This window comes from Hyaena hyaena, unplaced genomic scaffold (assembly GCF_003009895.1).
Source record: "Hyaena hyaena isolate Hyena2069 unplaced genomic scaffold, ASM300989v1 scaffold_607, whole genome shotgun sequence".
Lineage (NCBI taxonomy): Eukaryota > Metazoa > Chordata > Mammalia > Carnivora > Hyaenidae > Hyaena > Hyaena hyaena.
The window spans coordinates 1,014,439-1,041,204 of NW_024081241.1; the positions used below are offsets into that span (position 1 = coordinate 1,014,439).

At 37.6% G+C, this 26,766-nt stretch overlaps 1 protein-coding gene across 1 annotated transcript in view; it reads right to left on the reverse strand.

Moving 5' to 3' along the window:
- Positions 1-26,766, reverse strand: part of PRKD3 (protein kinase D3) — a 92,705-nt gene that overhangs the window by 26,119 nt on the left and 39,820 nt on the right. Inside the window, exons 3-9 of the mRNA XM_039257218.1 lie at positions 19,459-19,597; positions 18,029-18,160; positions 17,132-17,289; positions 12,110-12,302; positions 6,306-6,383; positions 2,344-2,527; positions 782-905 (exon numbers count right to left, since the gene is read on the reverse strand). Coding sequence (XP_039113149.1) covers positions 782-905; positions 2,344-2,527; positions 6,306-6,383; positions 12,110-12,302; positions 17,132-17,289; positions 18,029-18,160; positions 19,459-19,597 — 1,008 coding nt within the window. The remainder of the gene's footprint in view (positions 1-781; positions 906-2,343; positions 2,528-6,305; positions 6,384-12,109; positions 12,303-17,131; positions 17,290-18,028; positions 18,161-19,458; positions 19,598-26,766) is intronic.

The following is a 26,766-nucleotide window of genomic DNA, read 5'->3' on the forward strand; positions in this document are numbered from 1 at the left end:
CTCCCCGGGATCGACATCCGTCTTCTGAGTGGTACATTCATTACCACTGATGAACGTGCATTGACATATCATGATCACAAAGTCCCTAATTTGTAAGAAACCACTGGTCTTCCAAAGTATCTATACCACTGCATCCCCACCAGCAATGAAGGAAAGTCTGTGTTGCCCTACATGCTTGCCATCATTCGGGGTTGCCGTGTTCCAGATTTTGGCCGTTCCGAAAAGAATGTACTGGTATCTCATTGTTATAATCTGCATCTCCCTGACGACTTATGATAGGGAACATCTTTTCATATGCCTATTTGCCATGTCTATAGATCTCTGGTGAGGTGTATATTAAGGTCTTTGACTCATTTTTTAATTGGGTTATGTTCTTACTGTTGAGCTTTAAGAGTTCTTTGTATATTTTGGAGAAGAGTCTTTCGTCTGATGTCTCTCTTGCAAATACTTTCTCCTAGTCAGTGGTTGTCTTATTCTCTTGATACTGTCTTTGGCAGAGCAAGAGTTTACAATTATAATGAAGTCCCTCTTATAATTTCTTCCATGGATTTTTTGGATGGAGGTTATATCCCCAGACACCTTCTGACTCTCTACTGCTCTACTGGTTTGTAAAGATACTTCACCGTTCTGCCTTTTGATAACTCTTTACAAACGTAACCACAGTTCCAGTGTACTATAATGTCTTAATACATATCACATTCTCATCTTGATTTTAAAAACACACAAAATTAAGTACATAACAAACTTTTACTCCCACATCAAGGTATCTGCGACCACTGACCAGGGCGTCCCTGCTGGTATAATGGACCATCCAGCCTTCCTTCACCATCGTGCTGCTCTTCCTCTTCGTGTGCTTGATGGACTGCACAACCCTCATCAGTGGGATGTTACTGCTTGTTGACGGACTAAAAAACATTTAACATTTATGATAAAATATTGGTAATTTGAACTTTAAAAAAATCCTATAAATACTGTAAGCTTGATTTTTTTCAAAAATCTCTTAGAAAACAAAATAGGTTAAGAAAAAGAAAATGAATTAATCCTGTTGTGATGATACACAGTTGATTATAAAAGACTAAGACAATCCTGCAAGTCCTCATTATCTGTCATCAATATTTTTTGGAAGGTCACAACACAAAACAATGAACAGAGCAGAATCTTCCCCAGCGGGAAGATCTATATAGCCTGGAAGAGGGTCTCATTAGGGACTGCTGTTGAGAAAGCTTCTTTTGCCCTGGGCAGCACAAATAATCAGCAAATTCATAGCACAGTAAAAAACAAGTATACCTATACACAAAATCACATGGTTCAAATGTCAAATTCCATTTTTCATATTGTTGGCAAAACATATTTCTAGTAGGAGACACTGAAAGGAAAATGACTTATAGATACCAATTAAGAAAATAGAATAATGTACTGAGTCAAATCAGGAAATACTGAATCACGGGTCAGGAACAGCATAGCTGGAGGAAAAGAGCAACTGAGGGGGTATGTGTGAAAAATACATGGTTTTTCAATTTGAGTCTCAGTTAAATATTTTCCCTTAAATTATGAAGTATTCATGATCAGGAAGCTAGCTAAGTTCTCTTGATAGTCTCCAACCTGGGTAAACATTAAGTTTTCGTTCATAACGATAATGATAATACTAGCTGTAATCTAATGATAAGCCAAAATGAATAAATGAATGAATAAATGACTGAGTGAGCTGGATAAATGATCCATGTCACTAAGTACATCTTCGTTGTCAGTGAAGAACAAAACCTGCCAAAACATGCACATTTTATTACAGAGTAGTGTACCCTACAAAGCTGTATATACAAAAAATGTAATTTCTACAAACCTAAGGGGAAATTTATAAGTTTTATAATCCAATGGCATTTTGCAAAGTACTAATAGTCTAATTGTGGAAAAATGAAAACTGCCCCCAGACTCGTCACCATCATCTCTGTGCAACATTCGCAGGTATATTATTCTCACTGGTGTCTCTAACATCTGATCATTTGCCTAAATGAAGAAGCAGGTTGCTTAACTGATAGTCCAGTTTTGGCCCCTTGCAGTGGCTGCTTCACAGCTAGATATTATGCCGAGACTGCATTTAAATAAAGCATTTTTCTCTTTAAGAAGACAAGGCTTCCTGTACCTTCCCAACTTGAGTACATGGCAAGAGTGGTATCATTTATTTCAGAAATACTATGGTGCATGTAAAAGAATTAGCAATACTTTAATTAGATTGTAAAGTACATTCCAGGCTCCATCTAAAGAAATGTGGCCTGTTCCTGCTTAATGAAGTGCCTGGACTAACGTGCTTTTGGAAGCAGCTTGCAACACACACACGTGCGTTACCTGATTGTTTTCACGGCTTCCTCATCTCGCTCCACATCAAGGTCAGATGGGTCCAAGAAGAACATTTTATCTTCTGGAGGAGACGGTTCTTCAATGTCATCCAAGCCCCGGCTACCATCACTGTTCATGTCACTACTGTCAATATCCATTGGTATATCTGTATCTGTTCCCAGACTGGAAGGTTCTGGCAAAGTTTTAAATGAATTCAGAGTTTCATATTAATGGGAGACCAACACATCTAAATAGAAAAAGTATATTAAATGTGGAAAAAAAGATTTTAAAACTCTTAATGAAAATAGGAAAGTATCTTTATGATTCAGGATAAAGAGGTATTTAAGAAAGATATAAAATGCATACATGTTAAGGCAGAAAATTAATTAATTTGCTTAAGTGGAACTTAGGGGCGCCTGGGTGGCTCAGCCAGTTGAGCATCCAACTTCAGCTCAGGTCATGATCTCACAGCTCATGAGTTTGAGCCCCGCGTTGGGCTCTAGTGCTGACAGCTCAGAGCCTGGAACCTGCTTTGGATTCTGTGTCTCCCTCCCTCTCTCTCTGCCCCTCCCCTGATTGTTCTGTCTCTCTCTCAAAAATAAATAAAAACATTAAATTTTTTAAAAAAATTAATTAGAATTTAAATTTCTATACGACAAAAGGATACTAGAAGTAAAGCAAAAACTTAGCCACCACTACGCCACATCGGGTTAACTGGTATTCCCTAAGAGTCCAGGGCAGTGTGCTGGGGAAGGATGGGGAGTGTGTCCCAAAAATGGCGCTACTACAACTGGATGTCTACATGCAAACAGGTGAAACTGCACCTCTTTCGTAAGCCAAATACAAGAACTAACTTAAAGTGGATCACAGACCTAAATTTAAGAGTTAAATCTATAAAACTCTTAGAAGAAAACACAGGAGTAAATCTTTGTGACTGTGGGTTATGCAAAGCCTTCCAGACAGAACACCAAAAATATGTGACAGAAGAAAAAATAAAGTGGACTTGATTACAATTAAAACCTTTGGTGCTGCAAAGGATACCCCAAAAAAGCAAAAAGACTGCCCAACAGAAGGGAAAAAAGTATTTACATATCATATATCAAATAAGGGACTTGTATCTCAAATATTTAAATCACTCTTAAGACTCAATAATAGGGGCGCGTGGGTAGCTCAGTCGGTTAAGTGTCCGACTTCGGCTCAGGTCATGATCTCACAGTTTGTGGGTTCGAGCCCCGCGTCAGGCTCTGTGCTGACAGCTCAGAGCCTGGAGCTGGTTTCAGATTCTGTGTGTCCTTCTTTCTCTGACACTCCGCTGCTCACACTGTCTCTCCCAGAAATAAATAAAACATTAAAAAAAAAAAAGACTCAATAATAATGATAATAATAATAGTAATAAAAAATAACCAGTTAAATGGGCAAAGGACCAGAATAATAGATATTTCCCAAAGCAGGTATAAAAATAACCAACAGGTATGTGAAAAGATGTGCCTATCAATTAGCCATCCACGAGATGCAAATCAAAACCACAAAGAAGTATCACTTCATACTCAGTAGGATGATCTCAGCAACAATCCAAATGACAGACAGTAACAAGTGGTGGTGAGCTCAGAGAAACTAGAATCCTCATATGCTGCTAGTAAAGTGAGTGTAAGATGGTACAGCTGCTTTGGAAAACAGTTTGGCAGCCCTCAAAATGTTAAAACATGGAGTTACCATATAACTCAACAATCCCACAACTAGTTATCTACCCAAGTGAAAGGAAAACATATGTCCACAGAAATTGTACTCAAAATGTTCAAAGCAGCATTATTCATAATAGCCCCAAAGTGGATACAGCTCAAACATCCACCAACTGACCGGTGAACAGATAAATAAAATGTGGTATCTTCATGCAGAGGAATGCTATTCATCAAGAAAGCAGAACGGAGTACTGATACATGTTACAACACAGAGGAACCCTGAAAACATTAAGCTAGGGGAAAGAAACCAGTCACAAAAGACTACATATTATAGGATGTCATCTGTATGAAAAGCCCAGAATAAACAAACGTACAGAGTTAGAAAATTGATTAGTGGTTGCCAGGGGCCAGGGGGGAAGAGTGAGGAGGGACTACTAATGTGTACATGTATTCTTTTCAGGGTAATGAAAAACGTCCTAACACTGCACTGATGGCTGCCTAACTTTGTGAATAAATAAATGGTAAAGAATGCAAATTTTCTCAAATTTGTCAGCGTAACTGACAAAGAATTATTAGGTAGGATTATCAACAACTCCGTGCAAATCAATAATAAACACAAAAATGAACAAAACATGTGAACAGATAATTTAGAGGGGAAAAACCCTTAACAACCAGTAAACGTTTGATGTTCAAACTAATTAGTATATAGAGAAACCTACATAAAAACCAATATGAACAGTATTTCATATCCATTTGTCAAACAGTAGTAAAGCACAAAAATACATGCACTATAAGCCTGGAGGAAACCTTAATCTATAGAAAAGCTGCATTAATTTAGAGTAACCCAACTGAGAAAACCAATCATGTTCTGTCAATGGTGTTAAGCAAGCAATCATAAAAATCATGCCACAGGGGGGCCTGTGTGGGCCCAACTCTTGGTTTTGGCTCAAGTCATGATCTCATGGTTTGTGAGACTGAGCCCAAAGTTGGGCTCTGCACTGATAGTGTAGAGCCAGGTTGTGATTTTCTCTCTCTCTCTCTGCTCCTCCCCCACTCGCACTGTTTCTCTCACAATAAACTTTAAAAAAAAATGCCATAAAAGAAAACATTAAAATTTTAAGAAATTCAATTTCCATTTCTCATACTTTTAATTGTATGTACACAACGACTTACATTTAATTTTCACCAGTCATGTAAATGTTAAAGAAATATTATGCTTGGAATCATTACTCCTTCCTTCTAAAAAGGTAATCACTGGGGCGCCTGGGTGGCTTAGTCGGTTAAGCGTCCGACTTTCGCTTGGGTCATGATCTCGCGGTTCGTGGGTTCGAGCCCCGCGTTTGGCTGTGCTGACTGCCAGCTCAGAGCCTGGAGCCTATTTCAGAGTCTGTGTCTCCCTCTCTCTCTGACCCTCCCCAGCTCACGCTGTCTCTCTCTCTCTCTCTCTCTCTACTAGAAATAAATTTAAAAAAAATATTAAAAAAAAATAAATAAAAATAAAAAGGTAATCACTATAATTAATATGATCTTGAAAAGAGGGGGAGAAAAGCAAATGAGGGAAAATGTTTAGCAAATGATTATTTGATGGAGAAAGGCAGTAAGGCAGCACAATGTGTCCCAGTAACTATGGACTAAGAAGCCAGATCACAGGAGTTCAAATCCCCCCAATCTTTCAGGTTTTGTAAGGTTTCCAATGGCTTCAGATCTTTTCTGTGTGATGTATGGGCGCGAGTGCAAGTACGGAGCTCCTTACTTTTCCGCCATCTTGCCCTCTCCACAGGAGTTCAAATCCCAACTCTATAAACTTTTGGTATTTCTTGAGCACGTTATTTAATGTCTTTGTGCCCAAGTTCACTCATCTGTAAATACATAACTCAAAGGGCTGTTGTTAGGTTTAAATGTCAATATACATAAAGAGTATAGAACTGTGCCTGGCGCACAGAAGCAGTCAGTAAGTATTAGAACTACAAACACCTCTAGGGACAAAAGCAGGGTGTTAAAAGAAGTATTTTATGTCTAAAGATAGAAGAGAATATGCAACACCATTGGCAATATTAGACTACAAATGGTAAGTGGCTATAGAAAAATGGGAAGGCATAAATGAAATGAAATAAGAAATGTACCTTTACTGATTATCTGTATTTTACTTGATTATTAAATTTTTTAAAAAGTCAAAGTTAAGAAACAAAGTAAACAAAATAAAATATGCAAACATAACCTTATACAAAGATAATACACAAAAGAACTGTGCCTTTTCTGATCTTTTAGGGAAATTAAGAAAGAGAATTTTACCTCCATTGAATGTGACTTCTCCAAGGCAGTCTCTTGGTACTTTTGATGCACAGCGTTTATGGCAGTTGAATTTACAATCTGAAATGAAATATTTGGTTTATTAATGTACGTAAGAAGCCAGGCAGTATCAGATATGCTTAGAGCCTTTTTAAAGTTTTCCTTTACTAAGAACTCAGGTCTTGGAATACAGGACTGGTTTCAAATTCTGATGCCACCTTTTAAAAGGTATTTTATTCCTCAGGGCTCAGTTTCCTTTTTTTTTAACTACTTTTTTTAAAATTTTAATTTAAATTCCAGCTAGTTAACATTATGTAGTATTAGTTTCAGATATGCAATATAGTGATTCAACACTTCCATACGGCACCCAGTGCTCATCACAAGAACACTCCTTAATCCGCATCATCTATCTAACCCTTCCCCTACCAACCTCCTCTCTGGTAACCATCAGTTAAGATGTTTAACTCTACAATCTCTACAGTTAACAGTCTATTTCTTGATTTGTTTCTTTTTTTCCCCCTTTGCTCATCTGTTTTGTTTCTTAAATTCCACATATGAATGAAATCATATGGTATTTGTCTTTCTCTGACTTATTTTGCTTAGCAGAATTCTCTCTAGCCCCATCTACCAAGTGGCAAGATTTCATTCTTTCTTATGGTCGATTATATATATATGTAATAATATACATAATATGAATATGTTATATATTATATTAATATATTATATATTATAATATATAAATTACATATTAATTAATATATATAATATTATATCTATATCCCACATCTTCTGTATCCATTCATCAATCTGTTGATAATGGCTGTTTCCATAATTTGGCTATCATAGATAATGCTATTATAAACACAAGGGTGCGTGTATCTCTCTGAATTAGTGCTTTTGTATTCTGGGGGTAAATACTTTCTGGTGGGATTGCTGGATCATAGGGTAGCTCTATTTTTAACTTTTTAAAGTTTATTTCTGAGAGAAAGAGAGCATGAATGGGAAAGGGGCAGAGACAGAGGGAAAGAGAATCTCAAGCAGGCTCTGTGCCATCAGCACAGAGCTCGACATGGGGCTCGATCTCACAGTTCATAGGATCATAACCTGAGCTGAAATCAAAAGTTGGGACACTTAACCAACTGAGCCACTCACTGCCCCTATTTTTAACCTTCTGAGGTATCTCCATACTGTTCTCCAAAGTAGGTGAACCAGTTTGCATTCCCACCAACAGTACAAAAGGGGTCCCCTCTCACCACATCCTCTTGAAAACTTGTTGTTTCTTGTGTTGTTGATTTTAGCTATTCTAACAGGTATGAGGTGATAGATTACTATAGTTTTGATTTGTATTTCCCTGATGATAAGTGATGTTGAGCATCTTTTCATGTGCCTGTTGAGCATCTGTATGTCTTTTTTGGAAAAATGTCTATTCACATCTTCTGCCCATTTTTAATTGGCTTACTCATTTTTTGGTTGTTGAGTTGCATAAACTTTTTTATATATTTTGGGTACTAATCCTTTATGAGACAGGTCATTTGTAAATATCTTCTCCCATTCATAGGTTTCTGCCTTTCAGTTTTGTTGTTTCCTTTGCTGTGCAGTAGCTTTTTATTTTGATGTAGTCCCAATAGTTTATTTTTGCTTCTGTTTCCCTTGCATTAGGAGACCTATCTAGAAAAAAAGTTGTTATGGCCGATGTCAGAGAAATTACTGCCTGTGCTTTCTTCGAGGACTTTTATGATTTCAGTTCTCACATTTAGGTCTTTAATCTACTTTGAGTTTATTTTTGTATATGGTGAGAGAGAATGGTCCAGTTTCATTCTTTTGCATGTTGCTGTCCAGTTTTCCCAACACCATTTGTTAAAGAGACTGTCTTTTTCCCATTGGATATTCTTTTCTACTCTGTGGAAGATTAACTAACCATAGAGTTGTGGGTTCACTTCAGGGTTTGCCATTCTGTTCTACTGATATATGACCACTAATTGGCAGGAGAGGAAAATGGCGCCAGCTCCTTTGTTCCCAGAGTGGGCTCTTTGTGAACTCTGCTTCTCAGGGGCATGCTCCCAGAAGAGCAAATAATCCCCCCACTGTGTGCCCTAGGCAGTCTTCAGATTGTTGTTTCCACACTGTCTATCCCCAAGTTGTTAGCCTGTCTTGTCTCCAAGAGCAGCCCCAATACCTCTAGACTCTCCCAGAATCCAGTCCGAGGATACTTGAAACTTAAGGCTTCAATCTCTGCTGACTACAAGAACTCAAGAAAGTCAGCCCCTCTTGCTTTCCAAGCCAGTGGATGGGGAACATTCTCCTTGTGCATTCCCTTGTGTTCCTCTCTCCCATCCTTCTCTGTAACCATGGCTCCCTCTCCTCTACATCAGCCAAGATCCATTTCTTCCCTAAACCACATCCCATACTTACTACCTTCTTCATTGTGGCTTCTTTTCTAGCTTTAGTTGTAGTTTGTTCTGCCAGTCTTCAGGTGGATTTTGGGGGTATTTAGGATGCTTTGATAATTATCTAGTTGTATTTGTGGGATGAGTGAACCTAGGTTCCTCCTACTTTGCTGCCATCTTCCCCAATTCTACTAGGGCTCAGTTTCTTTATCTGTTAAATGAAGCTAATACTATTCATATAACCATTGTCAAAATGTTGCTGGCAGCTCCATGTTTCCTTCCCTTAACTCATACTCATCTTTCCATGTTCCTCTTGACAGTTTCTCAGGCTGACTACTTTCCAACATATGGCAAGCACTTACTTTCAGTTCCTAATTATTAGGACCTGGGTGCATATGTGGGGGAGACTGAGATTCTACAAGCTTTTATTAGGAATTAGTAAGGGCTTTCCTATACAGCCTTATAAGGAAGAACTGAGCTTCTCATGTACAATGTCTCCCACCTTTATGTGTAGCTCTCTTCAGCCTGCAAGGACATCAGAGTTGATAGCACTTGCAGATGAGTGTCAGGTACAAGCTATTCAATACTACAAGTAACACAGTGGTTCTCAAACTGTGGTCCCTAGACCAGAAGAATCAGCATTATAAAGAACTTGTTAGAAATGCAAATTCCTGGGACCCACTCCAAACCTATTACAACAGCAGCTCTGGGAGTGGGGCTGAGAAATGTGTTTTAAAAATATTTTTTAGGTGACCCCAAAATTGAGACCCTCTGCTATAACTACTGTCTACTATGCCCTTCCAACTTGGAATTACATCTCCCAACGATATCTGGATGAAAATAATTTCAAGTCCTGACTTAGAATGATTTTGTAACCCTGTGATTCAGGAAAACTGGGTATCACACCAATGGCATAAGATAAAGGTTTATTATAAGAAAAAGTCCCATGATTAATAATTTGGTGGGTGACACAACTTGTATTAAATAACACTGTCTTCTTGAATTAAAGGCCCTAGAAAAATTCATATATGGTATTAATATCTTCTATATATCTTAAATAATTAATTTGCTTTTTATCTCATGAGGTTTGCAGATTTTAACAGTAACAAGACTTCCATTTTCCGTTTGAAATGAGCCGAATTTGTGGCCTGCCTACAGCAAGTACATAGGTTCAAATGGCAGGAATTTTTATTTCTCTGTGCTCCTACTCATGTTCTTATTAACTTGTTCATGTTCTCTTATATTTTATGTATACTTTCAAGCTGTCTTGAAGTTTTAATGTAACAAGGAGAAAATAAACAGGTGGTGGGGTGCCTGGGTGGCTCAGTTGGTTAAACGTCATACATCAGCTCAGGTCATGGTCTCCGTTTGTGGGTTGGAGCCCCCACACTGGGCTCTGCGCTGGCAGTGTGGAGCCTGCTTGGGATTCTTTCTCTGCCCCTCCCCTGCTATCTCTCTCTCAAAATAAATAAATACACTTAAAAAAATTTTTTTAAACAACAAAAAAACAGGTGAATGAATGAATAGCTGCTCTTGGAACATGTATTTTCTCAAATGATCCAGTTAACTGTTTTAACTAAATTACTTTTTTCTTTCTTAGATTGACAAGTGAATGAAAATGACTGTTTTACTTTTTAAGTATCTTAATTCATATCATAAAAATAAAGAAATCACTGGAGCACCTGGATGGCTCACTTGGTTTGGAGTTTAATTTTGGCTCAGTTCATGATACCCCAGTTCGTGGGTTCGGGCCCCACATTGGGCTCTGTGCTGACAGCTCAGAGCCTGGAGCCTGCTTCGGATTCTGTGTCTCCCTCTCTCTCTGCCCCTCCCCTGCTCATGCTCTCTCTCAAAATAAACAAACATTAAAAAATTTAAAAAAAAAAGAGAAATCACTGAAATAAGCAATTGTTTTTGATAATGAGCTTAGCTATAAAGAAATATATATATTTCTGAACCAATACACACTACTTCCTAAATCAATATAAGCACAAAACATTATATTTTTAAGGAATTAAATCAATAACCCAATGGCAGAGTTAGTTGGTTTTATTTCGAACTTTATCAATCTACATAGTTATGTTAGTATCGTGCTGCTCTGCATATGGTTTTCGAATGTGTCTGTTCTGTTCTGCAGAGCAGCACTACTTACAACCTTCTCTAAGACTATCTGTTGGTTAGAATTTGCACATCTGTTAGTAATGTTCTTTCCCAAAACATTCCTCAGCGGCTGCTTGCCAATACACTTTAGTGTTGATATTTTAAAGTATTAATTTATATATTAACTCATTTTCAAAAGTAAGCTGTTGAAATAAAATTTCAACATTTAATTAGGCCTGCCTGACAGTTATTAAATACCTGGCAACAAACGTACAACCTGTCCTCTGATGTTCTCCCACGTTACCATATTTTGCCAAGAAAAGTTTTCTTATCTACTTAAGTCAAATTTCTATACAATCATTTTATTCTGTATTGTAAATAGGATTTATTGTTGCAAAGGCCCAACTCTAATGTTTTATTTATATAAAACTAGATAATTCAATTCCACATCTACTTGTATTCTATAAAAAGTATGTTACCAAGAACCATTAAAATAATCACATAAGAAATAAGTACATAAAATTATAGACAGGCTACTTACACCCCATCCTGGCTCAATAATTAATAACACATTTTAAACTGTTTTGGCTTTCACTATATTATACAGCATTGTTGTGAAGGAGATATGAGACAAAAAGTTAAAATCATCTTTAAAAAGCATAAAAAATAACATGGCTGTAGGAAAAATATATTCCATCATTCTATTAAAAATCCAGATCAATAAGAGATGTTTCTAGAATAGTATGATAGTGTTCTGGGTTAATATCCAAATATGGATAATCCCTATCACAATGCCAGTGGCTTCTACCTATATTCTTCCTATTTCAGTATGATTATTCCCTGGAATAACAGTTTTGGTACAGCTCTCCTAGTACAACATTATAAACAAAAACAATAAAATTCTTGTAATATAAATGTGTATGTGTGTGAATACTTAAGGGAAAGAGGAAAGCATTACTCTATATTTTCGGTAGCTTTTGGCTCTGGAATCAGAAAGACTTCAGCTCAAAGACCTGCTCACCTGCTTACTGACTTTCCCATACTGGCAGCTATGGAGCAGCCATACCTTACGGATCCAAAGTCTAGCTTTTCTGTTCACCTTCTAACTTTTCTGTATTGTAACTCCTGGTACAGAGTCATACTGCGGAGAGCAGTAGTTGTGGATAAATATGAATGTGTGTGAACGCGTGTATTTTTTTCTTTTTTAAATTAACAATGAAACCAATGTGTTTGCCTAATGCTTCTGAAATATAAATATTTTGAACCAAATTTGCTAACAAAAACTTATGAATTTTATTTACGAAAAACATCCAATCCTACCTTTACACTGCATTCCTTGGCGAAAGAGGCCTTTCAGTAACCGCTTGCAGTACTGACATATCGTGGGTCGGGTGTAAGAGTGAACAGCAAAGGTGTGTGGAACTTTTACTCTGCACATCACCATCTTTTCCATCCAAATCGGGCGACCACTCCAAGAAGGAATTCTCTTACTTGGTTCTTGGTGAACATGTGACTAAAACATAAGTAATTTCCATAAGTATAAGTCAATATTAAAAACAAAGTATTAAAAGCAGGACTTGACCATGGGAGTCATTTATTTTGAACACTAAAGCCAAAAATCTAAAAATGTGCATCTCAGCAGTTTCCTCTGGAGGCTTAGCTTACCATCCCTTGAATGTGAACAGTGTAGATTTTTTTGCTATTATTCCCAAAAAAAAAAGATTTTCATCCTTACATATGTATATTCACTGATGAACCACTATTTGCCAGGCATATATATATAAATAAATATATAATTTTACAAATAAAAGAACAAAAGTCTTAAAATGAATTTATGACATGTTTAAGCCCCTTGAAAAACCTTACCGAGAAATGAATCACAGGAAAAATAAATTCAGAAAATGTTACTGTTGCTCAAGTTGAATTACTGAACACAATGTCTAAAAATAGCTTGAAATAAGTCTTGGTTTTTCAAATGCATTTTTACAAATGCTAAAATATGTTTGTTAAAAACTTAAGTCTAATGATGATGACATAAAAAATGGCAGACACAAAATTAGCTAAAACAACTCTACCCTCAGTACAGATGCTTTAGGAAGTCCCTTGATATTTTAAGTATTTTCTAGTTATTTGGGCTTTATTCCCCCAGAGGAGCAAAGAGGAAAATTAAAGGTATTGATTAAAAGTTTTTGTGTAATCTGAAAGAGAACTAGATTTCTGTAACTATGGTCCTTTCTGTATGTACAAAGGAAACAATCAAGTTAAATTATAGGCCAGCTGAATACGGCTCATTCCATTCATTCGGCATTCACTTATCATTATACTACACGCCAGACCCAATGCGGTATATCGCAGAAACAAAAATGAATAAAGTACAGTCCATGTTCTAAGCACAAAACGCCTATCATCTAGACATATTACAGATTTTACTGGAGCTGCCTGCACCTTCACTGCCAGAACAAAAGTCCTGAGATGTTTCGTGTGCCTTCCATAACTTGTAATGTCTACAACTCAGAGAAGTGGAATCATTTGATATGGATATGTTCAACCAATAAAAACAAAAGAAGCCAGAAGAAACCAAGAGAAAGAGAATTGTATGAAAGAAATGAAGGGAGGAAGAAAAAAAAAAGACTTTTTGGAAGAAAGCAGGAAGAAGGAAAAGAAAAAGAAAAGGGCATACAAGTGGAGGAGAACATTACAGAAAGAACAAAAAATGGTCTCTGATGGACAGCTGTTCACTAATGGATAGCCACATATGTCCTAAAGCATATTAGGAAGCAGTTTAAGAAAAGTTACAGAAGAATGTTAAAACCCAAGCCAAACTTGCCGGCTTCAGCTCTCAGATCTCACGCTCTAGCCCGGCTCTACCCTTCCACCATGAAGCTCGGTACTAAGCTCCACGGCGATCCTGCAGAGCTAGTAAGGAAGCCGGCGAGAACTAGAAACAGATGTTGTCGGCTTTTGTCCCTCCGCTGGCTCCCTAGTCTAGTAGTGATTCAACACTCTGCTCTTCTTGCTCCTGCTTTCGGTTTGTCTCAAGTTTAAAACACACAAGATGGAATAAGATGGACTTTGCCAGCCACCATCCAATATGTAGGACACCCCTGGCGAGGAAGAACTGTCCTAACAAATGCCTTCATGTGGCAATGGCCAGCCAGTGACTGACTGCCTTTTGTCAGGCCCCCTGGGACTGGGTACAGGGACATGGTACCAAGCATGTGTGCAAGTAGCTACCCAGGAGACTGTGGTCACAGCAGCCACCTCGTTTTTCATGTTTAGGGCAAATAGTTATTAATTTTAAATATAAAAACACAGGCTCAAAGGGATTGATATTACTTAAGTGCAAGTATTATAATCAAGACTTAGCCCTAGGTCTTATGGGTTTTGTTTTGTTTTTTTTTTTTTGAGAGAGAAAACATGTACATGGGAGGGGGAAGGGCACAGAGAAAGGGGGTGGGGAGAATCTCAAGCAGGCTCCACGCACAGCATGGAGCTGGACATAAGGCTCAATGTTAAGACAGTGAGATCATGACCTAAGCCAAAATCAAGAGTTGGACACTTAACCGCCTGAGCCCCTGCCACCCAGGCATGTGCCCCTAGCCCCTTTCTACACGAAAGTCCAGTGATTCTCAATCTTTTTCCCATCACAAACACACCTGAGCATAAGCTACAATCTCATCAGGGACCATGGTTTACCACTCTCTTGAGTGAGGAAGGCAGGAAAAGTATGGAAGACTGAACCAGAATTTGGAGGAAGGAGGATACTGGTAAAATTACCTATGGAGCATTTGGTGAAAATGAGACCACTAACACTAGAGAAACTAGAGTGTAAGTTCTCTTACCTTGATTTAATAGCCCCTCTTTACAAACTACTAAAATTCTTATTTATTAATGTGTAGCCAGAAATTCTCTAAAAGTAATCCAATTATTTCCACAGCCTGGGTTTTAACTATTATCTGAAGTGAACATTTGCTTACAAACACTTTCTAACAATGTTGCCAACTCTCAGTCAGATGTAATAATAAGGGCAATAAAAGCATTTAAAGGGGGACATTCCCTAATTATGTATATTTATTTGACTTTGGAATACTATTCAGTAAAAAAATACCTCCACTTTTATGCATACACTTAACTCCAACAGTTTCTACCTTGATTCTGACCTGTCCTAGCCCCTCAGGCATTTGCCCAAATGTACTGCAAGGAATATTCCTCCTTCTTATCTCCAAAGAGCCATCATTCAGTTCTGGTCTCTCGAGTCTTAGTGGTCCTGTTGTAACCAAGCTCAGTGGTCAGCCTGTTTTCTTCTGCTCCTTGTCTCCTTACTTGCTTCCCTTTAGACTGACTCCAGACACTGTAACAGAAACTGTCTTCTTACAAGTAAACAATGACAACCTCAGAGTCAGAAGTTCCTATTCCCCACTGGCCTTTTTTCAAGCTTATCTCAGTGGTCAGTGAAGTTTAATATCTTGACTACTCAGAAACTTTTCTTCCTCACACCTTATCTATGAACTCAGGATAAGAGCCGCTACGCCTTCCAGGCCTGTGGTGAGGATTCCATGAGAAAAGACAGTAAAGCATCCAGCACGAAGCCTGGAAGCCTGGCAGGTGGAACTTAGGAGGCTTTCACCGGGCAGGGCAGTCATTCGGAGACAGTTCTTCTATAACCTTGGTTCAGACTGAAGGCTGCACTCAGCTCCTCACTGTTATCTCCTGTATTCCTTTTCCCTTACCCAGAAGTTATTTTATTGGTTGAATGTCAAACCACTTTTCAAACCTGTCTAACGATGTGTACATAATTCTACCTTAATATCATGGTGTCCCCAAGGAATTTATGACCTGTTTAGAGAAGACAAGGCTCATGTCTTTGTGTGCCCTTCCATGCCCAGCACAATATGTTATACTCAGTAGGTATTCCGTGATGTAAGAACAAGTGAATGAATGAGCCCTGTGATCCTCACAATATTCCAGTGAGATATTTCAGTAGATCTGTACATACTGAGACAGTTGAGACTTAGAATGGTCAAGTAGTAACTTGACTCAAGTCACAGAGCAAATTGGTAAGCAACATTGGAATTAAATCCAGATTTGATCATTTTTAGATTAGCGGTTTTTCCTAATATATTGTACCCTTGAAGAGTAAAATAGATCAGGAGAGAAAGAAGTAACTCCCTTGTTCATTTGATAGTACTTCAAGTGTCTCCCATAAATTAACGGCAAAATCAAGCCTCTGGCCTATTGGCTAGATATCTTAGTCACAAGATTTTGAGATCCTGAGGCACCTTAGAATAAAAGCTTCTGAAGGTCTTTCACAAAAATCCCATATTTCCATGTTGCTGAGCACTAATATGAGAAGTTTAAGTTAGAAAAAAAGAGTACTATGGGATAAGGAACTGAGAGCAAAGAGTTATTATAAACATATGCGAGAGCTTGGGAAAAGACTGATTGAAAAGTGAGTGCATTTTATACCTGAACTGCACAAGAAACTTAACTAGGACTTAGCTAGGATTGGGGGCCATAGGATAGAGATGTGTTGTTTTAACCCCACAAATGATGCTGGGATGCCAGCTCGCCCCAGATGAGGAGTACTAGGTAAGGAAATAGCAGAACAGAGCTGATAAATCAAGTGTTAAGTTTAATTAATTAGTTTTTTTTATTTTATCCTGAAGATGAAAATTCCTTAGGGAAGTGTAAGAAGAAGGGTGGTATGTTTGAATTGGTTAGATTGTGCAGAGTTTTCCAGAGCAAGTAGAAATTATAGAGTGAAATGTGTCTCAAAAAAGGTTGCTTTTCTCAGTCCACGCATGCAGTCTCAAAAAGGAAAAAGGTGCAGTAAGAGAAGAGCTCATGGAGGAAAATCAGAGGGAAAAGTGGGAAAAGAAGACACGCTAAAGGAAAGGCAGCTGTTGAGTTAGGTCTGAAAACAGCATGGAGGAGGGACACCAGTAAGAGCAAAGGTAGAGGGAACAGGGAATATGGAGTAGAACAGACTGTTAGAAACACAGAATATATAAAGGTTTCCTAGTGGGGAGTGATATAATCAAGCTCTAGTGAAATAAGGTGATCTGGCTGTAGTGTGTAAGATAAAGTGAAGTATGGGAACCAGTAGCTGGGATGCTGGTTAGGAGGCTACTGCGGCGGTCCAAGTGATAACATGGTCCTGAAGAATATAACATGCAATTCGTTACTCCTGGCAAACTCTAGTAATATATTTTAAGTTTCTTGAGTGTAGGAATTGTTAGTAGTCTTTAGTCTATAATTTATGTTCTAGGATGATATCATATATCTTGCAGAAACAGAAGGAATAAGTAGTAAAATGCCCTCTTACTGCCTTACCATACATACCTCGTCTGTGGGAAGGGCAACATACTCAGTCTGTACGAGTCTTGGAACTGAGAGGCCAGGTCCTGGTAGGGACACATTTGACAGACGCCTCTTTCTTACTCCACTGCAGTTATTTGGAATCTTGAAGGCACATCGTTTATGATAATTTAATCCACAGCCTAAATATATTTTAAAAGGTAAAAAAATAGATTACAGAAACTTTAATACAAGATTATGTTAAATAAAAAAATAGATGCTTCTTTTATTTCATTCATTTTCTCTGGCAGCAATAGTTACCTAATTAAGAACCTGGGTGACAAACTAAGTGGGAGCCAAAAAATTCAGTGTAAATTACTGGGCGCTACCCCAGATCGTCTGAATCAGAAATTCTGGGGATGGGTCCTAGCAAAGTATGTTTAACAAGTCCTCAAGGTGCTTCTGATGCATGGCAAAGTTTGAGAACAAACAGTCTGCACTTCAACAAACTGTACACTCTGTACCAAATTCCTCCCATATGTAAAAATTAAATGAAATCCAAATTTTAGTGTTCATAATTATTTTTATTGAAACATGGCATTGTTCCTTTCTCTATCTCTTGTTTATAGCTTCCTTGGCCCAAAGCAGATTTAAGTAGCTGTGACAGAGACTATTAATCAGTAACACTTAAAATACTTACTCTCTGGCCCTTTGCAGAAAAACTTTATTGACCTTCCACCTTAGAGCATTTACAGGACTAATTGGAAATGTGTACCTGCCTCCTATCCCTTACCAATTCTAACTCAGAACAACTAGATCTGTCCGGTTCTAAACCCTGGTCACCACCAAGTCATCAACCAATGATCTTATTCTTTCATTAATGATTAGAGAGTGCAAATGCAAGATCCCATTTCAAAAGATACCAAAACTCAGAACACATACCTTCACATTTCAGTCCTTGACGTACCAATCCCCAGAGCATCTCACCACAATAATCACAAAAAGTAGGAGCTTTGTAAGAATGTACATAGAGAGTATGTGGACGAATCTGGAAGTCTTCTACTGTGGCCAAAGCTTTTAAAAAAGACAAGTACCAAAATAAACCCTATATTTGCAATTACAATAGTATTAGAATGTTGACCATATTCATTTATGTCAAAGTACATGGATCTTTTTTCTCTATAAGTTTCATTCATCATAAAAATAAACTATTCTCGGTATTTAATATTGTGGCTTTCAAACTATTTTAGGAAGTTCATCAGCTCCAAATAATTTGAGCTCCACAAGTAGGTCTGCAGGTATGTATTTTGCCCTCTAAAAGAATATTCTCATAGTGACAAGATCACAAATGGTTGTTAGGTCTACAACTGTTTAACTTATAACACACTGGGAAACAGAACAGTAAAGGGAAAAAAAACCTTAAAAACCATAAAACTGTGGAACTTAACCTCAATGGTAAACAGGATCTCAGGATAAGCGTGCGCGCGCTCACTCTCTCTCTCTCTCTCTCCACCCATAGTCCTAGTATTTAAGAAAAAGAGACTCTAAAATATGAGCAGCTATCAAATGGGAAGGATCGAGGACCAATCAGGAAAGGTGATTGGAGAGAGGATCTGAGGAACAGGTGGCAAAGATGACTCTGAAAAGAGGAAAAGTTGGTGGCGGGACTCTGGACTCTTGGCTGGCTTTCCTTTTCCTTCTCTTCCTTGCTCTCATTCTCTTTTCTCTCTCCCTCCCTCATTTCCTGTGAAACGATAAGTTCTGCAGGCCTACTAGGTGCACTCTCTGTTCCTTTACATTCCTCCCTAACAATCCTGCCCACCTGCTCTTGGATGCGATCCGAAATGGAAGGAGCTGAAGAGCAACGGGTGGCAAGGGGGGGAAAGGAGGGAGGTAAGAAAACGCCCACTGGGAACACACAGGGAAAGAGCAGCATTAAATCACAGGAATGATCAGTATGGCAGTTTCCTCTTCCACATCTTCATGATTTCTCCTTTTTTCCTGATTTTCTTTTTTGAGCCTCAATTCTCTTCTTCTATGCTCTTCATAGAAATGGGGAAAATTTTAGTATAATTTTAGTATAATTGTTTTATTTCAATTTATTTCAAAGAGTATATCCCTCTGGTGGTTCAAATGATAATTCCCTTAGCTTAACAACACTGAAATAAACAATTCAGGGCTTATTTTCCTACTGTTTTATCTGTGATATAACCTTCCTAAAAGTAAAAATTGCTTGGTAGCCATGATTATAGATGAAAGAAGTTAAGCAACTATAGTATAAAGACTAGGTACAACAGAACACAGCATTAAGTACAAAAAATAATGCTTGTTGAAGAAAAAAGGCAACAAAATATAAGAAGCAATTTACTTACCTGAAAGGACAACTTCTACTAGGTCTCCTTCATGGATTTCATCTGCTGAGGTAATCAGCTGCAAAATATTTTCTGAGTTCATGTCATGGCGAAAGAGAAGAATTTTGTCATACATGCCAAAGAATCCACACTCTGGAAACTACAGGAAAACAGTCCTGTATCAGTATACCCACAGGATTCTAGTTTTATGAGTAAATGTCTCTATCTTATGAAAGAATTTGAAATGTAGTTTTTAGCCTAACATGGTCTGAAAACAACTGTATTAGTATCTAAAAGATCAACCATGTACTCATGCATCCTTGGTTAATTTTCAAGCTCAAAAACAAAACAGCACACTTAAATATAATCATTATCATAAAGCTCATGTCTCTTAAAAACATGGGATGTCTTTATTCAGTCATTGACAGAGAATACAATCTTGAACTTTGCTGCTACTCTACCTTACACAGCCTGAGAGAACAACATTCTTTCCGTCCTCTAGAACCGAGCTTCCTCTTTAGCTACTAGCCACATGCAGTTATTTTAATTAAAATTAAATTCAAGTAAAATTTCAGTTCCTCAGTCACTCTAGCTACATTACATGTCCTCAATCACCACCTTAGCTACTGGCTAGGCTACCATTTTGGAATGTGCAGTTATATAACACTTTCACCATCACAGTAAACTCTATTGAGCAGTGCTGGTAGATGATTAGCAATTCCCAAACTACAGTCACAAGAGTATCAATTCCAACATTTTTGACAGATGCACCTAAAGCCTCCAGCATTTATCTAATACTTTCTTTACTCACTGTAATTACAAGTACATGATTCATTATGGTAACTTTCTTCTTAAAAAACCTTTGGCCAGGGGCGCCTGGGTGGCTTAGTCGGTTAAGCGTCCGACTTTCGCTTAGGTCCTGATCTCGCGGTTTGTGGGTTCGAGCCCCGCGTCGGGCTCTGTGCTGACTGCCAGCTCAGAGCCTGGAGCCTGTTCTAGTCTGTGACTCCCTCTCTCTCTGACCCTCCCCTGCTCACGCTGTCTCTCTCTCTCTCTCCTAGAAATAAATAAAACATTTAAAAAAAAAAAAAAAAAAACCTTTGGCCAGAGTAGGAGGCTTACAGATCTGTTCATATATACCCTATGTATATTATTTCAAGGCTTCTATAGTTTGTGGCTATAGAGCTGACACTTTGGGCACTGGCATACCAAGGGCTAAAACTATGAAGGTATGAGCTCTAAAAGTGTTTATAGTTAATAAAGTTATGTAAGGGAAACTTGTAAGTCCTTGCCTTATAAAAATAACTATTTAATTTCTAAATCAAAACCAAGACCGTCTTCTAAAATACCAGTGCCTTGGGAAATGTTGCTTGAAGTATTTCAAATTTCTTTAGCTTATCTCAGGATTGTACACTCTCACTGACTTATTCTGGCTCCTCACAGACTATCCTTTAATGGACTAGGTAGTATGCCACTGGCCTGCACTAGACAGCCTGATACGTATGCCACACTAAGCCGTAATGCATCTACTGCAGGGGTGTTGCTGAGGATACGACTCACCTACTCCAGATGACAGCCCTTCTTTTTGAGGACTCAGAAAAGAAATTTATGAACAATTTGATCATACAACTAATCATGTTTTCTGTTTACTTCACTCACTGGAAAGAGCAAAGCCAAATTTGTAGCCCACTTCCAGCATGAGTCTAGGATCTTAGGCATGCGTTTTAGGGGGAGATACCTTCTCCTTTTCTTCTGCTTTTAATTTGCCCATTACAAATTCTTATATATTTCTCTAAAAAGGTCTAAATTTTATTGGAAAATATAAAATTTTTAAAGATTAAAAATAAAGACTTATTTAGATATTTGAGTTGAATTTTTTTAAACCTGAGTAAAATAATGAAAAAGTACAGAAATATTTAGAAACTTTATATTAATTCTCCTTTCAATTATTTGAGTTACCAATACTTCCAAAACTTTATATGCTTTAAACATATATGTAACAGTATATAATTTTCAGCTGAAAAAGATAAAAGTAGGGGCACCTGGGTGGCTCAGTTGGTTGAGTGCCCAACTTTAATTCAGGTCATGATCTCATGGTTAGTGGGTTCAAGCCCTGCATCGGGCTCTCTGCTGTCAACACAGAGCCCACTTTGGATCCTCTGTCCCCCACCCCACTTCTCAAAATAAAGAAAGTTAAAAAAAAAGAAAGAAAAGATGAAAGTATAGGATAAAAAATGTATTTTTATGTAATATTAAAACTTGAAATTAAAATTTTGTGAAGGCGCGCCTGGGTGGCTCAGTCGGTTGAGCATCCGGCTTTGGCTCAGGTCATGATCTCACAGTTCGTGGGTTTTTTGCCCCACATCGAGATCTGTGCTGACAGCTAGCTCAGAGCCTGGAGCTTGCTTCGGATTCTGTGTCTCCCTCTCTGACCCTCCCCTCCTCATGCTGTCTCTCTCTCTCTCTCTCTCTCAAAAATAAACATTAAAAAAAATTTTTTAAATAAAATAAAACTTTATAAAGTATCACCAAATTAGAAAATCCCCATAAATTAGTTGCAACAATTCTTAAGTATTAACAAAAAAGATTCTACTTTCCATCCTTATAAAAATATCTAACAAAATATTTGTATGAATAAAATTCATTTTAAAAATTCACATTTTTTTGCATGTCTTTTAAGTGCAAGGCATTGGTCCCATGGTTTGTAAAGGTAAGACAGCCCTCCCCTCCCAGGAACTAAAAATCTAGTAGGAAGATGGAAATAAAACAAATATATAACCTGATAAAGGAAATGCCAAAAATCAAAAATAAATAAAATTTTAGGAGAGGGAATAAAAAACTTTAACTGGAAAGGTGGATTGTCACTTTAATCGTGATATCTGAAAAGAATCATAAAAAGAGAAGCAGGGTTTCTATGGGCAGAAAGTGAAAGTGAAAGTATAAGGGTCATAGCTGAGAAAATACAAGGTAAATAGGAGAAAGTAAGTGGACCCCTATGACTGAAGAACGAGGGGAGGGCTGCACAGAAAGAGGGCAAAAATGCACGCAGAAGCGTAATGGGGGATCTACTTAAAGAAACTCAGGAGTCAACAGAATGGGGTTCAGGCTTTGCCGCCTACTAACTATAGAACCTTAGATAAGCTACTTAACCTCCCTACGCTCAGCTTCTTGTCTATAAATTTGGAATAAAAGGAGTACTGGTTTTATAGGGTTCTTATTAAAATTAAATTACTTCACGTTATAAAACAGTACCATGATCAGTAAATACTAATGGCTAAGATTATCCTATATCTAAGGGAATTGGGGGGAGAAATGAAGAATCCCCAAACAAGACAGTGACATGATCAAATCTGTATCTTAAAAAGAAAATGCCGAACAGGACAAGACCAGAGGAAGCTCCTAAAGAAGGCTGAAGCTACTAGTCAGGAAAGAGGCATCAGAGTATGGACTATTCAGTAAGAAGACAGAAAGCAAGACAAGAAGGAACACTTCTTTCTAAAATCTATCTTTGGTAAATGACAGTGATCATTAGCATTGTTTTGACCAAACCAGAAGTCCCAATAACTTAAGAGCTAAATAAACACATTCAGAGAAGAAAAACATTAGAAAATTTGTGGCTTAGAAAAAAATGTGTATAAAATAATCTTCTTGATAAATACATGATCTAGTGAATTCATATCGGCATTAAGAAACTGAAGAGACAATTAAAAAAATGTTAGGGAGTATTAAGAATATTTACTTGAAATAAGAATTTGTGTACCAGGCTGGAAAGCCCTCAGTGATGGTCAAGAATGAAGTAATTTTCTGGACTAGCAAATGTTTACATAGTTTCTTCATCTATATGGTTGAGAAATTACAGAGTTCCAAGTGAGGAAAATGAATTACACAGCTCATAAAAAACAGATTTCTGCTATTCACCAATTATGACTTATAGGTGTGTTTGGTGGAATATTTAGGAATCATCTGAAAGTGAGAGTTGGCACGAAATGAATTAAGAGAAAATACGGCCTGAAAAAAAGCAAGAGAATATTAAATACTGAACATCAGAGAAACAATGTAGCCAAGCTTTAAAAACATTACGAAGTCTTAAGACATGTGTACACTAAAGATAAACATCTAAAATAAAGAAACAGGGAAATAAACCCTGAGCACACTGTTCAAAAGACCTAAAAAAGATTATAATGAGAAACATCTCCCCTACACCCAAAAACCCAACAATTTGAATATACAGGTATTGGCTACTCATGATTTTTAAAAATTCAGAAATAAGATTTTTTTAATGTTTATTTTTAGAAAGAGAGTGAATGAGTGAGCAGGGGTGGTGCAGAGAGAGAAGAGTCCCAAGAAGGCTCCACCCTGTCAGAGTATAGCCCAGTCCCACCAACTGCGAGATAATGACCTGAGCCAAAATCAAGAATCAGAGGCTTAACCAGCTGAGCCACCCAGGCACCCCCAGAAATAAGATTTTCAAGCAAGAGTAAATTCTTAAGTCACGTCTCAACTCTGACTATACACTAGAATCACCTGTGGACTTTAAAACGAAATATGCTAAGGCTCTCTTCCCAAGTTTATGGTTAAGCTCTATGAAATAAGGCATGGAGACCTGAATTTCAATTTTACTTTTGTATTATTCAATATATTTATTACGTATACTCTTTAAAAAATGGGTTTTGTTTTTAAGAACAATTTTAGTTACAGGAAAATTGGGATAATAATAAAGATTTCATATACTCCATACATAGTTTCCCCTATTATGGACATCTTACATTAGTATGGTACATTTATTACAATTTAATGAACCAATATTGATACATTACCATTAACTAAAGTCCATATTTTATTCAAGTTTCCCTAGTTTTTACTCAATTTCCTTTTTCTGTCCCAGGACTCTACACAGGACACCACATTACCTTTCACTGTCATGTCTTCTTAGGCCTCTTTTGGCAGGGACAATGTTTTCTTAAACTTTGCTGGGTTCTAATGACCTTGACTAAAATTCAGCTATTGTGTGAATATGCCACCATTAAAATTTATTTGATATTTTTCTCATGATTAAACTGGAATTATGGGTTTTGGGGAAAAAGACCACAGACGTAAAGTGCTATTCCTCACATCATATCAAGTGTACCTACTACCAACATGATTTAATGCTATTGACGTAGTCCTTGATGATATGGCTGAGGTAGTTAGCCAGATAAGTTTCTCCACTGCGAAGCTATTTCCTCTGAACCCCTAATATTGGGCTCTTTGGAAGGAAGTCAATATGTGCAGCCCATTCCTTAAGGAAATGGCAAGTTATATTCCTTCTCCTTGAAGGCAGAGTATCTATATAAATTATTGGGAATTCTTCTGCACGTGAGATTTATCTTTTTCCCCCAGTTATCTATTCATCTTATCATTTATAAACAGACCCACACAGTCACAGATATTTACTAATACTTTGGGATACAATATACACTCCTTAAAAATATAATTTTATTTTTGAATAGGCAATTTTTTCACATGGTTCAAAATTTTTACAACAGAGTATAGTGCAAAATCTATCCCCGAGGTGCCCAGTTATCCCTGCCATAGTCAACACTGTTGCCAGTTTTCCCTAGCATCCTTCTGAAGATATTTTATACATAAAATGTTCTTATTCTTTTTCAAATTTACTTTTGAGAGAGAATGCATGCACGCATGTAGGAGAGGGGCAGAGAGAGAGGGAGGGAGAGGATCTGAAGCAGGCTCTGCACTGACAGCAGAGGGCCCAACGTGGGGCTCCAATTCCCAAACCACTAGATCATGACATGAACCAAAGTTGGACACTTAACCAACTGAGCCATCCAGGCATTCTTCTTCCTTTTTTCTCTTTCTTTCTTTCCTTTCTTCCTTTTTTCATTTTTATTTTTTTTTTTTTACAAATGCATAGTTTTATTTTACTACTACTATCCCACCTATTGGTGGGATATGGATCAAGAAATAAAACTAAGGCCAAACTGCTCTGGCTTCAAATCCTGAACTCAGGAATTCACTTACTATTTAACTGTGGCTAACTTACTTTACCTCAGTTTCTCTTTCTGTAAAATATGACCTACTTCAAAAGGCTGTCATCAGAATTAGTGAATGAATACACATAAAAAGCTTAGACCTCCTGATCCATTTTGGACACTATGTAAATCTTAGCTACTGTTTCAAATCTTTTATTTTTTTTTTAAGTTTGTTTGAGAGACAGAGTGTGTAGGCACATGTGTGCACATGAGCCGGGGAGGGGCAGAGAGAAAGAATCACAAGTAGGCTCCACATTCTCAAAGTGGACCCCAATGTGGGGCTCAAAACCACCAATCATGAGATCATGACCTGAGGTAAAATCAAGAGTCAGACATTTAACCGACTTAGCCACCCAGGTGTCCCTCAAGTCTTTTATTACAAACAACACCCAATATATAATCTTATATACATATCTTTTTCTACTTTTTGAGTATATGAATAGGACTACTTTTCTAAAAGTAGATTTGCTAGGTCTAAGAACATCCACATTTGGCATTTTTTTATATTGCCAAAATGCTCCTTATAGAAGCCATACCAAGTTATATTTCCGTAAGTAATAAACTGAGTGCTTGCTTTTTTCCACATTCTATTTTATAGTGTTGTATTAGTCAGCTTAGGCTGCATAACAAAATATCAGAGACTGAGTAGCTTAAACAACACAAATTTATTTTCTCAAATCTAGAGTCCTGAGACCAGGGTACTACTAGCATGGTCAAGTTCTAGTGAGAGGCCTCTTCCTGACTTGCAGACAGCAGTCTTCTCACTAAGTGCTCAGATGAGCTCCCCTTCAAAAATGCACATGGGGAGAGACAGAGAGATAGGCCTCTTTCTTTCTTCCTCTTCTTATAAAGCTACCAATCCTATTGAGCTACAACTCTATGACTTCATTTAACTTTAATACTTCCTAAAAGTCCTATCTCCAAAGTAACACTGGGTGAGGGTTAGGGCTTCAATATATGGATGTAGGGGATGTAGGGTGGAGAGACACAACTTAATCCTTAGCAAATCTGTTAATATCAGGTAAAACATGGTATTTCAGTATAGTTTTAATTATAAGAAAGAGAAAGAGAGAGACCACGAGCAAAGGAGGGGCAGAGAGAGAGGGAGACCAAAGCTCTGAAGCAAGCACTTCACTCTCGGGACACAGAGAGCTCCCCATTTTTTTTTTTTTTTTTTTTTACAAATAGTTTATTGTCAAATTAGTTTCCACATAACACTCAGTCCTCATCCCCACAAGTGTCCTCCTTCATGCCCACCCCCCCCCACATCCATCAGTCCTCAGTTTTTGTCAGCATTCAA